The following is a 16,093-nucleotide window of genomic DNA, read 5'->3' as shown; positions in this document are numbered from 1 at the left end:
CTCTTCCCTTCCACACTCCAGACAGGCCCAGCCTGATAAAATGCATGGTTTCCTTGTATATCCCCTCCCACCCACCCCACCCCTTTTTTTCAGGGAATTGTCATTCCTAGTATCTAGGATCCAATTCTTCTCCCCCAGCCCCACCCCAGGCCAGGATCCAACAGTACTCAGACAGCAATCCATTGAAATTATTAATACATTCACCCACCTGGCTCACTCAGTCTAAAGTGTTTATCTTGCACGGGACTTTAGCAAGTCAGTCCAGGTTGTATTGGCATAGAATCAATACTGTCCCTTTTAGTCACTTCCTGTCTTCTATTGGTTGGCAATGTGAGTGGTGTTGTGGTATTGAAGTCCAGCTTTACCCAGAATGCCCCTTGTCATACACCATCTGCACATAGGAGCTACTTGCTCTCAGGAAAATTAAAGGTCTCAGTTTGCCTTACATGGCAGCAGCCACACCTATTAGAGGAGGATCCGTTTTAACAAATTGTTCTTGTTTCATATCTGTTGCTGTGATGAGGGTTCCCTACAAGCAACTTGGAGGAAAGGAGGTTTTATTTGGTTTATGCTTCCAAGTTACAGTTAATCGTTCAGGGAAGTTGAGACAAGAACTCAAGTAACCTTCAAATTTTCTACATAGCCAAAAACGACCTTGAACTCTTCATCCTCTTGCCTCCACCTTCCTCCATGGCTCAGAAGGATCTTTCATACTTGGTTGGTGAAGGACCATACCCAAAAGCTACCTGATAGGCAACCTCAGGCTGTTTGCATGGGAGCAATGCAAACCAGCTCAGGAAGGGCTCAGTTGGCCTTGGCCTTGGCTTTCCTCTTCACCTCAAAGACTATCAGGTCAAATCAGGATGGTGTAGGTGAGAGCTGTGAAGAGGCTCAGGTGTGCAACAGCCCTGTGTTCTGCTCACCACGGGCTTCCTGCACATCCCAAACACTTCTCATTTCTGTGTTTAAGCTATAACTGCCCAGTGCTGCTCCCATCTGAGAGCTTCCCTGTACCATGAGCCAAACAGACCAGCAAGAGACCAGCAGTTACAGCCAGGCTTCCCAGGGGCCCCATGGGCTTTAAGTATGTGGCTAAGTTTTCGAGACAAGTGTCCCCTATTTACAAACTGAGGTAGTCAGGGTGGCATACAGATATCCTAAGGGTGTGGGACACTCCTACTTTCCTTTGTGGCTGGAGTTGTATGAAGCTTTTCATTAGCTAAATTGGACCAAGTCAGAAAATGTAGACCTAAGTTCCAATTCTAGCTTCTCCTCTACATTGCTCCCTTCAACTCTTCAGACTTCAGAATCTGAATTCTCTGACCTGGATGCTGCCACGTTTGGCCTACGAAGCTAGTGAAGGTAAACCCACTCTGATATCTGGAGGGGTGATGCTGCTGGTGGCAGTCACTACCAGGTCATTCTACCCAGGTAAATGTTCTTTCTGAATTTCAGGTTCATTATTTGCAAAGGTACTGTTTACACTCTGGGAACCTTAAAAGAAGCTATGGGCTGTTGGTGGACTGGATTCCCCAGAAACATGTCGCTTGGTTGAGTGTACACAGGAGGCTCTCAATGTTTGATCATTTGCAACATGGACAAAATACTACACCTATAAAAGAGGAAGGGCCTGTGGAAATACATATGGTTTGATGGTGTGCTGGGGAGACTGAAGCAGGGTTGTGGATTCAAGGTGAGCCCAGACTTCATGAAGAGCTGCCTGAAGAATGGGGGTGGGGGATGGAGTGAGTACAGAGTGATAAAAAGAGATGGGAAGTGCTTAGAATCAAGAAAAACATGACGTCACCAATTCTTACCAAAAATGAACTGACTGGCATCAGCTTTGATGGAGCAAGTTGTAGTGCCTGGTTATCTATTTGAAAGACTGAAAACCATAAAGAAGTCTGCTTAACCACTGGCTTTGTCTCAAGAGGAATCTCAGGTATTTTCAGGACCAGATGGACCCAGAACCCAGACAAAATGAGAGAGGGAGAGGGAGGCAGAGGACAGGGGCCAGAAGGTGGCTGTAAGTGGAGGGGTGCCTTCAAGAGCAAGGGAGCAGCTGAGAGAAGTGCTGGCAGCTGAAACTGATGGTTGCTCAGAACTGCTTACTGGACTAACAACTGCTAGGACTCATAAGAGGAAGTAACTAGAAAGGTTTTGCTTCTCTTGTTGCAAGACAAGGTGAGTTTTTTCTGTCTGGAAGGTGAATTACCATAGAGCTGCCTATTTCAACATAGCAATCCTATAGAGAAGAAGTCCTTGGCTGGTGACACAGTGGGTCTTCTTATGTCCACAGGAAGCAGACAGCAGAGGCTGGTTACATAGGCAGAACTCCTTGGAGAGAAGAAACACAGGTTTGATGAATGGGCCATTTTTCTCACGTATTTATTATGGAAAGATCTGACATCGGCGCAGTGGAGAGCACTTTCAAGGGCACACTTCCTGGATTCCATCACCTCGGTTTTACTAAGCAGACACTGCTCGACCTACACATCTACACCCTGCATGCTCACTGCCTCATCCTCATTTTTGGTGTGGCTAGAAGTAAAAGCCACGCCCCTAGAGAGATTGTGTATAATCACACCCCCACTTTAGGTCAACTACAGACTTACTGGGTGACCTTGGTCAAGACCCTGTTTAACACTGATCCTAGAATATGTCAGAGATTTCTGGTCATAGAACTCTTTTTTCAAAGGCCACATCCAAGAATCCTGCCTTGTACGGTTAAGCCAGGTAGAACACTGACTGCTGTCGATTTCAAACACTGACACAACAGTTGATGAAAATTGAGAACTGGAAATACCATCGATCCTGGTCACTAAACTGGTGATACCAGTAACAACAGGAAGTTTGTATTAATTGAATTGTTCCAAGCCAGCACATGCACAGGTGCTGTGACCACTCGCAACCTGCCTCACAGGATGGTCATAAAGATGAATCCTGAGTGTACTCAGGCATCTGGTCCTGCACCTGACACAGTGGGAGCGCACTGCCTTCGACTTCACTGCCTTCCACTTCACTGCCTTCGACTTCACTGCTCCTCTACCACCACAAGCAGAGTTTTATGTGTTCACAAGGCTAAGGTGAGAGTGTCTCCTTTGTCTCATACTGTAACTACAATAATGTGACTGAAAGGCATGACTATGACAAGATGGATCCCTGCCATCAAGAAAGTTTAGGAACTTTGTGCCAATAACCTAAAACATGGGAAAACAAGCCAAAACTATGACTTTCATATGGCATGCTGTAACTTTAGGGGTTTTGTTTGGTTGGTTGGTTGGTTGGTTGGTTGGTTGGTTGGTTGGTTTTGATAGGCTTTCACTATGTAACCCAGGATGCCTTCAAATTTGTGATCCTCCTGCATCAAACTCACAAGCATCCTGAATGCTGGAGTTACAAGTTTGTACTGACACTCCTACCGGATTTTTAAAAGTCATAACATAATCTTTTTGTGTTAGAAGTCTATAAATTTTTCCTTTTAAAAAATGCTCAAATGATAGCCCATTAGGACAAAGTACAGCTCAAGCTCTCACTGCCCCCAAAACCATGGAGAAAATCTGAGCAGTTCCTCAGTTCCCTAATACTACAAAGGAAATGGAGTTGATGAGTCCTTTTCTTTTCTCTTTTTTCTTTTTTCTTTCTTTCTTCTTTTTCTTTCCTCCTCCTCCTTCTTTTCTTCTCCTCCTCTTCTTCTTCTTCCTCTTCCTCCTCCTCCTCCTCCTCCTCCTCCTCCTCCTCCTCCTCCTCCTCCTCCTCCTCCTCCTTTCTTTTAATGTGCCATCCTTACCAGGAAATTTACCTGTTCTCTCCCAGGAATTCAATGCTTAAGACCAGGAATCCAGCAGATATATGAAGTCCAGGAAGGCCTCAGGTGGCTATCTTCAAGGATCCTGGGTGTACGGTGTGTATTCATCTGGTACATCATGACTGCCCTCAGAGTGTGTTAGGCATCACTAGAGTATTCAGTGGCTTCTCCTGCTATCTTGGCCGCCATTTTGAAAGCTAGACTGGGAGGTAGTTACTCCTACTTAGATGGGCCTTGTACTCATCATTCCTACTAATGGGGCCTGAGACAGGGGAAGTGAAAGGATAACTCCTACAGCTTCTTTTTTCCAATCAGAGATGAGTAAAGAGACAAAGTTGTGGCAAAATTAAAAGAAGTCGGTAGAGTTTGTTTGGTCACTCGAGCTGCTTCACCCCATAGTCTTTTCTCTTCCTCTCTGACTAGTACCCAGTGACTTCCTCCTTTCAGACTACCTTACCGGGGCTCAGCAGAGGAAGTAGATGAAGAAAGGAGGTGCCTAAGAGGACAGAAGCTAGCAAGGCTCAGCATGACAATTCTTGGAAAACCAGCAGCTATACAATAAGGAGCAGGCCAGTGGCACTTGAGTGGGTGGGTGCCAAGACTGAGTGGTCATGAACAATGATGTGAGAGAAAGTTCCTGGAAAGCAAATCAGAGTCCTCAACATTCAAGTGGAAAGAACCAAAAATGTAGTTTAGCTGGACAAAATTCATACTAACTAAAACGTCATTTTGCTCTTTAATCCTGACGTAGACATTAAAATTGGCCTCTGTATCATTACCACACCAAAGCCAACACGATTTAGGTTAACGTAATCCCACACCCATTCATGTCTACTGAATGCAGTCTTTCCATGGTAGCCAGAGGGTAACTTTGTTTTGCTTGGTTTAGTTTAGGCTTTACACTAACCCAGGCTTGGAACTCAGTGTGCCTCTGCCACACACTCCCATTGCCACAGATAGAGCAGCCCCCTTCTTCACTATAGTTCATTAAAACCTCTCTGGAACCATGAGCCAAAATAAACATTCCCTTTTCCCCTTGTTACTGTCAAATGAAATACTAGCAAAAGAAACTTATCCATCACCTCTCTCCTTTTGACTAAGTTCAGGACAAGGCCTATGTTGTGGTTTGAATAGGTTTGGCCCCAAAAGATTCATGTGTCAGCCTCCCAGTTCCAAGCACAGAACCAGACATGGAGAGAAACATAGTCAACACCTGTAGAACAAACAATGAACAACTGGCCTGCTGGCCTGCATTAGCGGGGGATCTAACTCCACACATCCCACTGGATGCTCCTGAACTCTTACTAAACAGTTCCCTCCGTTAGACCTAAAATACCAAGAGGACACAGGGCATCTGTGTGCATCTTTCCTGATTTCCTGGAAAGTCTAGCCTGGTACCCTGACCTTTACTGATGCTCTAAAGTATTGTGGGGAGGTAAGGGTCAGACCTTTACCTGTGGCTGGTCTGGTACTTACTACGTAGTTCATATTGGCCTTAATTCACAGTGACATCCTGCCTTACCCCTGAGTGCTGGGATTACCAGTTTGCACCTACATGTTGGTGTCTCTATAAAGCATTTTTCTGATAGAAGTGCCAAACAGAGAAGACTGTCCTGGTGATACATCTTACACTCCCTGTGTCCATGCTGTCCGGGTGCTTCTTCACACTTCCTGGAGCAGCAGGATGCAACGTGAGAGGACAGATTCAAAATGGCAGACTTCTTTTCCAGCAGAACTTCTCCTTCTCTGACTGTGTCTGGGAAGCTCTAAACCCCTATATCCTCAACCTGCGGAATGTGGCACCTAGCCTTGGTTAGATTACAGGTTAGGCTTCCTTTCTCACAATAAGAACTGGATCAGCAAGCACGTGAGATTCCTGGAATGCCTCCCCACGATAATGAGTCATCTCGGTACCTAAACCTTCAGCTAATGACCTTTGCCCACCCTGGATATTCGCACACCAATCCCCAAATCTATATAACCCCTTGGTTCACCCCAAATAAACTTAATGCATACTAAAAAAAAAGTGTATGCAGACAAAGAAGTTCACCCCAAGTAAAGAAATGCAAGCTAAGATCAAGTCTCAGAGAGCTGTTTCATTGAAGATCGTGGAAGAAGGCCTTCACCTAAAAGAGCTGTAACATTAAGATCAAACAAAAAGACCTTCGTTCTCCCCAACCCTCTGCCCCTGGCATTCACACCAAGCCAGTCTGAGATTCCACAGAATTCCACCCGATCCTCGGGCTCCACTTCATCCTTCCAGCCCGGTGTGCTGCTGTGTCTGGATGCCCTGAGAGGGAGAAAGCCAAGGCAGAACCACAGCTGGACCCCAAAAATGCATACCACAGTAGAGACCGCTGAGGATTCCACTGACGCAGTCTGTGAAAGATGCGCCTCTTTCTACACAGGAAAGGATTCATCTGATTGGTGGAAAAGACAAATCTAAATGGCATTCATTTCCTGTAAATACCTTCCAGGGAGTAAATCATTCAAAGCCCAGCAGAGTTTTCTTCCTTTCCCCATTAACTCAACTGATGCCCTTTGGGGGCTGGGGGTGTAATGTCAAAGAAGCTGAGCTGCATATTGGCCCTTAGAGGGAACAGCCTGTGGTGAAACATGACTGACTGAACACGGGTTAGAAATGTAGGCTCCGTCAACCACTTGGCGAGCAAGTGCTGTGAACAGCTAAATCAAAGTGCTAAATGGACCTCATTTTCCTAGGCTCCAACAATAATTTCTGAGATCACTTCCATTTCTTAATGTTCAAGAGGCAAGTCTGTGGGTTAATGTCTGCTTAATTCAACAGGATTTCTCCTACTGTGTTCTCGAATAAGAATGGTTCCCCCTAGGTTAGGCAGGTGAGTAATCAAGGACTCTGCTTCCAGAGGGTTCACCTCCCATAACCTGATTTGGTGTCTTGGAATTTGCCATTATGTGACTTCTTCCTATTGACCTCAGTCTAAGCACGAGAATAATTCAAGCAAGAGCTCTTACCTCCGCATATGACAGGTGTTTAGTCATTTAAAGACCTGGCCCTCACTGTCCAAGTTAAACCTTTCTTTTTCCTTGTATTTAATGTAAATCATTTCCAGGCTTTTCAGCATCTTTTATGCCTGTGCTGTGTGTTTCTTCCCTTATCGATGCCAGTGACAGTCCCCAAATCTAAACGTGTGTCCTTGCTGTGGTAAAGAAAACCAAAGAGATGGCCAATACAGGAAAACACCATTGATGTCTCAGAGGAAATCTGCAACTGAGGCTCTTTCTCAGGGGTAACATAGAATTGTGGGAACCCTATCACAACAAAGATGAGGAATCAAGCTATGAACCAGTAACCAGAAGAACAATGACGTATAAAGCCTCAGCTGCAGTCACTGTAGTTGTCTCCCAGGCTAGCCCAGTGCTCCTGATAATCAAGGCATGGGAGAGAAGAGTAAGACCATTCATCTCTGGAAACAAAAATGCCCCCGCTTCTTAACCCCCTCCCTATGTTGAGTTTTCCCAGTTGATTAAAAATAAAAAATATGTCACTATTCTGAGAACTAGAAACTGATACTGTTGGTTACACGTAGGACAGTCAGAAGCTATATTTTATTTGTTTGTAGTGTACTTTATAAAATGTCTACCTAAAAACACAATGAATTTTGATAGCATTTGATAATGAGAAATATAGCTAGCCTAAACATAATATACACATCAACCTGGAATGCCCCACCCCCACGGTCAGAAGTTACCTACATTAACCTCAAACTCACTATGTAGATGAGAATGATCTTGACCTCCTGATCCTCAGTCACCACCTTCTAAGTGTTGGGATTTCAGGCAAGCAGTACCGTGCCAAGTGGGGGGGGGGGCTATAGCTCATCTATGCCTAGTAAATAGCATTGTTCATTATTCCAGTCATTTATCAAATTAGTAATTTTTCTACAAAATTATTAATACAGACAAAAGGCCGAGAGAATTCTTAGTTCTGTTTTTCCCTATTGGTAAAACACAGAAAAGTCTTTTCTTCTCTCATAGGGACTCAGAACCCCCCAGGTATAAAATAAAGAGGCTAAATGAGATGAATTCTAAGGAATTTTTCTAAGATTTTGAAAATTAAAAAAAAATTTTTTTTTAAAAATAGAAAATACCAGACTAGAGAGATGGCTCAGCGGTTAAGAGCACTGACTGCTGCTCTTCCAGAGGTCCTGAGTTCAAATCCCAACAACCACATGGTGGCTCACAGCCATCTCTAATGACATCCAAAGCTTTCTTCTGGTTGTCTAAAGACAGTAATAGTGCACTCACATATATAAAATAAATAAATCTTTTAAAAAAAGACACAAAATACCAATCTTTATGCTTACCATTAGGGATGTTGATTATATATGGGCCTTAAGTGTAATTGTAGAATCAGTACTTTTAGGATGGAAAGTTTAACCACGCTTCTCCAGTTATTGGGAGGGGGCTAAACAGCAACAGTTGGCCAAGCATTGGCCAACAGCACGTGCAGTAGCAGATCGTGTTCAGAAATCTCCACACACTAGCAGGAGATTCTATAAATGATAACACATACTACCCTAACAATACATATGAGCAGACCAACTCAAACACAATTAGATGAAAAATAAAACAAAATACTTGGGAACATTTCACTCTCACATAAAACGAGCTCACAGGTCTGGCCTGTTGTACCACACATCAAAACTCAAGGTCCAGTCTCCCCTCTGGCATAGCCCATACCTACAAAACCAACATCTAAATTCAAGGATAAAAATTCACTTGTATTAGAGACTAGCCTCCGTTTAAAATGTGATATATTTCCTCAGATTCCAAAATTTTCTTAGTATGACTAAAATAAATGAAGATATAAGGTCATCCAAACAGGGTTTTACATGATTAACAGTCTGATTTGCAAAGGAAACGTTCCTTCCTTATTGGAGACTCATTTTGAATGTAAAGTTAAGCAGGAAAAAAAAATCACCCATTTTAACTGTCATTATGAAATAAGTTATAAAGTAATGAGAAATATTAGGTGGGTTAATAAGTATTTCAAAATCCAGGAGAATAAAGTCTTCCTGGCAAAGACAGTATAAAAACTAGGGAAAGAATATAGTAACTGAAGCCCAAACAGCTGCCTGGCGCATGCTCAAATTTACTGCAACTACTATCAATTCTTTTCCCTAAGAAATTGAGTTTTAATTACAAATACTGAAGTATGTGGAAGGGCTTCAATGCAAATGAAAGTCATGCAATATAATTGCCAAATTCCCACTTTTCATCTAACCTCCCTAGTGACACAACAGACATAGGCAAGCTAACAACAAAAAAAAATCTGTTAGCATATTTAAAAAGAAAAGTTAAATATCATGGTGCACGGATAAAGGTGAAAAACTCAAGTCAACAATCGCCTCAGAAGGGATAGAGAAAATTTGCCTTATTAGCGGGTGTTAAGATACTACTTCCCCCAGAAAACACCTCTTGGCACTGCCTGAGCGAGCCAAGTCTCAGTAAATCATTTTTCAAGAGGTAACTCAGCAGGTAAAAACTAAAGGGACTCGCGAAATAAACATTTAAGAGAACAATTCTTGAACTCTTATTAAAAACAAAAAAGAAAAAAAAATAAAACAAAACACTTCTTAGTACATTTCACCACGCACTGAATGGGCAACTGGCTCGTGATGATCCGATAATATGCAATCTGTCCAGTAGCCCAACAGTTCTTTATTTTTTTCCTTTATTGCGTCCTCCAATCACAAGAGATCATTAGGGGCGAAGCCTATGTGACTCTACACGCACATAAAGTTTGTCACCGCGGGCGGGCCATACTTCCAATGAGATGTTGGGTAAAGATTTTTTTTTTTTTTTCTGATCTAAGTGGGGGTAGGGTGAGGTATAGTGCTGTGCGTGCCTCACTCTACAAGACGAGTTTCCCTAGAAAGAATCCAAAGAAAACTGCTCCGATCACCAGCAGAACAACAGGAAGAGGCGTGGTATAACCCTTCTTCAAGGACGTGCAGGAGGAGGGTCCTGGCTTGTCAGGATGCGCTACCTTTCTGAGTCTCAAGCCATCTTCCAGTTTGTCACTTTCTGTCGGCGCTTCAAATACACACCTTAATTTCGAATCCATTAATTCCCCGGGGTTTACCCCCCTCCACACGGCCTCCAGATCTGAAGTGTCCGGAGGAGCAAACACTGTCTGCACCATGAACTTGTGCTTGACCTCCTGGCTGGGGCCGCAGCAGGAGGGCTGCAGCATGGCGGCGACCGTCACTGTGCAGCCTGGCTCGATGACGCCGCTGTTGGGCCGCACGCAGTAGCGCCGAGGGCTGGTGCTCTTCACCTTGAAGCACACTTTCCTCGTCGACGGGTTGCGCAGTTTAAGATGCGCCGTGGCTACCGCGGTGAAGGGGCCTTTGAACTTGAGGTCCGTGGGTGGGTCGAGGACTAGGATCTGCGGGGGCTTCGCGGGGGCGCGGGAGACGGACGCCATGGGGACGGGAGCGGGTGGCGGTTCGCGACCCCAGGGCTCCGCGTCACAACCGCCGTGGCCACGCGCGACCCCATCGTGAGCATCCCCCGTCCCAGCTGTAAGGGGGATGTGTGTTAATATATGATTTGTAAAATCATGCCTCAGAGATAAATGTGGGCTATTGTGTTTGAATTGCCAAAGAACTGTGACGTAACACCCCTTAAAATAATTATCTATGTATCTGAGCCCCTTTGAGACTCAGATCTTGAGTCTTGAGGGAAGGAGGGTCCGTGTGTATTAAACATGGTTACGGTAAGTGAAGCGCTTCTGAAATTCTACCATTCCACCCCTCCCGCAGTATACACACAGTGATGATAATGTCTTTGTAAAAAGAATTCTGAAAATTAAAAAAGTGAAAAATATACACCCGAATTTTTAAAAAAATTAACAATTCTCGGCAATTTTTTGGTGTCTGATTCTGTGTCAATAAGTAAATTGACTCTCCCTTCCATTATTACAAGGGCACCCTCCCCCACCCCATCCTAGATAGATCCTTGTGCTGGTTAGTTTTGGACATCAACTTAAGCTAGGGTCATTTGGGAAGAGCCTCAACTGATTGGCCTCTGATCCCCTCTGTGAGAGGTTGTCACCATTAGTTTTGTGAGCCGTCCTAGGCAGGTGTGTGAGAAGAGGGTGGAGCTGAGCCTATGCTTGTAGATCCTACCCTGATTTCCCTCAGTAATGGACCTGGAAGTGTAAGCTGAAATAACCCTTTCCTCCCCTAAATTGCATCTGGTCATAGCAACAGAGATCAAAGTAGAGTCCTATCTCAGGAGAAGCAAACAGGCATTGTTATAGGTGCCCTTGGAGCCTTCTATACATGCTCCACTTAAAAATGAGATTCCTCTCAGGAGGTGGCATGAACAGAGAACTTCAGAAGTCCTTCTGATCTCCCCTTCCCTCTGTCTTCAGGGCTGTGAAGCAGGACACAGAACTGCCACTTTGCTGAGTGTTATTTGCATAGGAATCCAGCCAGCCCCTTTAGCTCTGATTTCTTCATCTGCAAAGCAGATGTGTGTGTGGTGTGTGTTAAGTGAAGTAACAGCTAACAAGAAGGGTCTTTACATTACACACCCAAATTTGTTGTTAGTCTCTGGCAGGTCTGACCCTCATTAATATCATTAGGCTACAACCTCCCTGGTAAGGCCTGGTTCTTGACTGCAGCTAAGGGATACCCAGACTGAGCGGCTGCTGGCAATGAACAAATATTCCTTAAACGTACAGAGAGATGAGATAACATCATCCCACTATAAGATGTTTTCATTTGTTGTGGCACTGGGCATCAAACCCAGGGCTTTGAACGTTTTAGACAAGTGCCCCGCCACTGAGCCCAGTGCAGGTGAAGGGTCTTAATGGATTCAAGTGGAGAGGCAAAACCACAAAGCAAAAGCAAACAGGAAGAAAGGCAAGTGTATGTGGCTGGCACACTCTGGGCCCAATGGAGGCAATTCTCATGGGCACACTGCTCAGAGCACCTGTGGAGAACCATGTGGCAGCAGACTGCATCACACCCTTGCAAACACAGTGATTTCACACAGAAATCCCAACAGTGGTTTAAGGAAGTCACAAAAAACATTCAAGAGTGTGATGCCCAGTGTAATGGCTAGGAAGGGAAAAGGCAGGATTTGGACTCCAAGAAAGGGTGGGATGGAAGGAGTCTTAGAAGGGCCAGACTTGGCTGCTATTTTTGTCCTGTGTGCTTCAGTTAAGGTAAATGAAAGAACATGGCTACCTTGAGCATCCCCACCTCTATCACACACTGACACTACCATCACCCCACCCCTCGCACCAGCCAACCTCAAGCCTCATTCCCACTAATGTCCAACCCCTTCCTCTCATGGTGAGGCCTGGTGATTTGTGCCAAATAACAATGGGAAGTACTTGGTCTGTTCTGGGTCACTAGATCAAGTTTAAGACTAAAACCACTGAACTTCCTTCTCCCAGAGTAAACAGTGAGGCAGGAGGCTTCCAGGCAACACTGACAACAGTTTCTGCCAAACTAGTAGCAAGGAATGAGGTTCAGCCAAGGGTGACCACCACACAAATCAATGGCTCAATCTAGAGCAGGGAGAAGGGGAGCCCAACACAGAAGTACAGAGAGGTGTGTGTGACGCTGCCTGTAAATCCCAGCACTTGGGACCTGAAGGCAGGGGCTAGGAGCTCAAGGTCATCCTCAGATACATAGCTGGTTTGGGGTCAGCCTAGGCTACTCAAGATCCTAAACAGAATCCAAAACAGGAGGGAGGGAGTGAGAGAGGGAGAGAGGGAGAGAGAGAGAGAGAGAGAGAGAGAGAGAGAGAAGAAAGAGGAGAGAAGCAGCAGCATCTGAGTATCCAGAAGTACCATTTCCACTTTTCCAAGTTGCTAAATTGCTACATCTCCTGGCTGACGATTGCCTCATTCTCTTAATAAGCCCTTCCCTGCCTGCCACTCACCTCTCCTGATTTATGGGGCTCCCCGGGCTCTAGTCTAGAATACACGTGTCTCTTCAAAAGCCCATGGCACAGTCACTCAACCAGAAATTCTTCATAGGTTTCTTTTATCTGAAAACATATGGCCCGGTAACAGCCTTCCTCACTGTTACTTGCCCTGAATCTCCTCGGTCCAATCAAAAGTGACCAAAAATGGTTGGTCCCAAGCAGAGCCTAGGCTGCCTGGGTCACAGGCTGGTGTTCCCTCCACTCTCCTGTACCTTAGGGAGGAGTAAGGAGCTGAAACACTGACTGCTATTGATAACAATTGTCTTCTTCCCAGTAGGCACGAGCTTACAGCAAGGTTTAATAACACAGTGACTGGGAAACTTCACTTGTCACAGCTTCGGTTCCTGGTTGATAAAACTTCCACTACAAGCAAAAAAGCAAAGAGAAATGTATTCTACAGGAAATAAAAGTTTCAACGGTGACTAGTTGGATCCATAATTTAGATCACATGATGTTAGGACTCAATCCATTTCTCTGTTGCTAAATAATTATCAATTTCCCTCTATATTGGCTGTTCTGAGAACACTAGTAGATTCCTGTCTCACAAGAAAATATCCCTCCTTTTGCCCCCTACACCTTTATTATAGTGTAATTGACAAATAAAAGTGTATGTTACAGCACACAATGTTTTGATGTACGTATATACATCATTAATAACTAAAGTTATTAAATCGGGTTATCAACTCATCACCTCGCTTATCATTTTGTGATTTCTAAAACATTTTTGTTAAGACAGACTCTTGTTATGTAACCCAGGTTAGCCTTGAACTCATAACCCTTACAGGTGTGTACCACTATCCGCAGCTTGTAATGACTTTAGATTTTCAATTAAATGTAGTCCCACTTACATATGTCTACTCTTTCTGCCCTTGATTTTAAATCTTGCCAATAAAACTCTGTCCAGGCCAATTACTGCCAAGAGAACTGCCCCTGTATTTTCAGAGTTTAACAATTCAGGCCTCACGTTTTAGAGACACACTTAATCCATTCAAGTTGGCTTTTGCACAAGAGATGGATATATAGATTCACTCCTATGCCTGTGAATAGCTTACTTTCCCAATGTCATTTATAAGGAGACTGCCATTTCTCCACTTTTTAATCTAATTCTGTGTATGATTGTGTCTGTGTGAGGTTGTATGCACATGGGTGCAGTGACTGTGCAGAAGGCCAGGGGTGTCTGGTTCCTCAGAAATTGAAGTTACAGACTTCTGTGAACCACTGGGAACTGTGACTGCTGGGAACTGAACTCCTCATGTCTTCTGCAAGAACAATGCATGTTCTTAACTGCTAAGGCAACTCTCCAGCCTCCTGGTGACCATCCTTTCTTTCCTGTGTGTCCCTGACATTTTGACATTTTTGTTACAGGTCATCTGAGAGTATATTCACACATTTATTTCTAGGCTCTCTCTTCTGCTCCATTGGCTGTGTGTCTGGTTTTATGCTGGCCCCATGATGCTTTGCTTGCATACCTTTGTAGGAGCTTTCAATTAGGCAGTGTGGTACCTTCATTCTCTTCTTTTTGCTCATGTTTGTCTTGGATATTAGGGTCTTTGAGGTTATATGTGAATCTTAGGATCATTTCTTATTTCTGTGGAAAATATCACTAAAATGTCCTGCGGATTGCACTAGCTATCTAGGTTGCTTTGAGTTGTGTAAGCACATGCAATAATATTAACTGTTTTGATCCACAGATGGGTTGTATTTGTCCACTTACCATTTCACCAAAGTTTTATAGTGCAGGCGTACAGGTTGTTTGTATCCTTGGTTGTACTCATTCATAAGGGTTTCATTGTTTTGTTCTGGTTTTTGTTTCTTTTTCTAATGGTACTAAAATGGCATTGGTTTTTATATTTCATTTGTTCCTTTTGTGAAGAATTCTGTATTGGTTCATAAAAGAATATTGACTTTTTTGTTTATTCCCCAAAACAGGGACTCACTATGTAGCTCTGGCTAGCCTGGAACTCACTCTGTAGACCAGGTTGGCCTCTAACTCCCAAGTGCTGGGATCTAAAGGTGTGTACCACCACTGCCTGGCAACACACAGACTCTTGTGTTTTAATAATGATCTTATCTAACTGTTACTGAGTTTTGCTGAGTTTAAATTTGTGTTTTGGTGGTGTATTTAGCGTTTCCTACAGATAAGATCATGGCTTTTGCAAAAGAAATCTACCTTTCTTCCTTTCTTTTCCTTTCCCATTGGGTTTCTTCTTTTCTTCTTTTGAAGCCCCTATCATTCAGTCTCATGGTGATTCAGGTTGGTACTTACTTATGTTATACTCTAAGAATAAGTTCTCTTGACTCAATGCTGCGGTCCAGACACTGCCCTGATCTGAAGGGACCTGGTCAAACAGCTCCCTGCACCCAAATCTCGTGGGAGAGAGAGCTAGACCTTCAGAGGGGCAGACATGCCTGGGAAGCCAGAGGAGACTACTCTCTGCCCACATTTCTGACCCTAGAGGAAAATGCCTAGCGCCATCTGGGGCCCCTGTGCACAGGATCCCGAGCGAAGGTGGGGTAGGCCCTTCTGGTTACTGCCCTCACGGAGAGCTGACACCCGTGAGAAGCAACTCCAGGCTTGAGACCAGAGATAAGACCAACCTTTCTGCTCCAAGTGTCCTGGCAGATGGACTCAGGAAACACACCCACAGGAACACCTGAAGACCAGTAGACAGGAACTACTACACACCTGAAAGCAGAACACTCTGTTCCCATAACTGGCTGAAAGAAAACAAGAAAACAGGTCTACAGCACTCCTGACATACAAGCCTATAGGAGAGACTAACCACTGTCAGAAATAGCAGAACACGGTAACACCAGAGACAATGTGATGGCAAGAGGCAAGCACAGGAACCCAAGCAACAGAAGCCAAGATTACATGGCATCATTGGAGCCCAATTCTCCCACCAAAGCAAACACTGAATATGCAAACACAACAGAAAATCAAGATCTGGATTTAAAATCACATTTGATCATGATGATGGAGGACTTCAAGAAAGACATAAAGAACTCCCTTAGAGAAATGCAGAAAAACACAAATAAACAAGCCTATAGAGCCTATAGAAACCTATAGAGAGGAAATACAAAAATCCCTGAAAGACCTACAGGAAAACACAATAAAACAGGTAAAGGAATTAAAAATGGAAATAGAAGCAATAAAGAAAGCACAAAGGGAGAGAATCCGGGATATAGAAAACCAAAGGAAGAGACAAGGAGCCGTAGATACAAGAATCACCAACAGAATGCAAGAGATACAAGAGAGAATCTCAAGAGCAGAAGACTCCATAGAAATCATCG

At 44.1% G+C, this 16,093-nt stretch overlaps 1 protein-coding gene across 1 annotated transcript; it reads right to left on the bottom strand.

Moving 5' to 3' along the window:
• Positions 1 to 9,498: 9,498 nt before the first annotated feature.
• Positions 9,499 to 10,301, bottom strand: LOC116884776 (vesicle-associated membrane protein-associated protein A-like). Its single transcript, XM_032886003.1, has one exon. The coding sequence runs from the start codon at positions 10,278 to 10,280 to the stop codon at positions 9,705 to 9,707; it is 576 nt and encodes a 191-aa protein (XP_032741894.1). The 5' UTR covers positions 10,281 to 10,301; the 3' UTR covers positions 9,499 to 9,704.
• Positions 10,302 to 16,093: the final 5,792 nt, after the last annotated feature.

This window comes from Rattus rattus, chromosome 15 (genome assembly GCF_011064425.1).
Source record: "Rattus rattus isolate New Zealand chromosome 15, Rrattus_CSIRO_v1, whole genome shotgun sequence".
NCBI lineage: Eukaryota > Metazoa > Chordata > Mammalia > Rodentia > Muridae > Rattus > Rattus rattus.
Note: the sequence above shows the minus strand (reverse complement) of the source record. Positions and strands in the feature narration are given on the sequence as shown.

What these genes read in the sequence shown, in the direction of transcription:
- LOC116884776 (XM_032886003.1), bottom strand. Translation starts at nt 10,280, where the DNA reads ATGGCGTCCGTCTCCCGCGCCCCCGCGAAGCCCCCGCAGATCCTAGTC.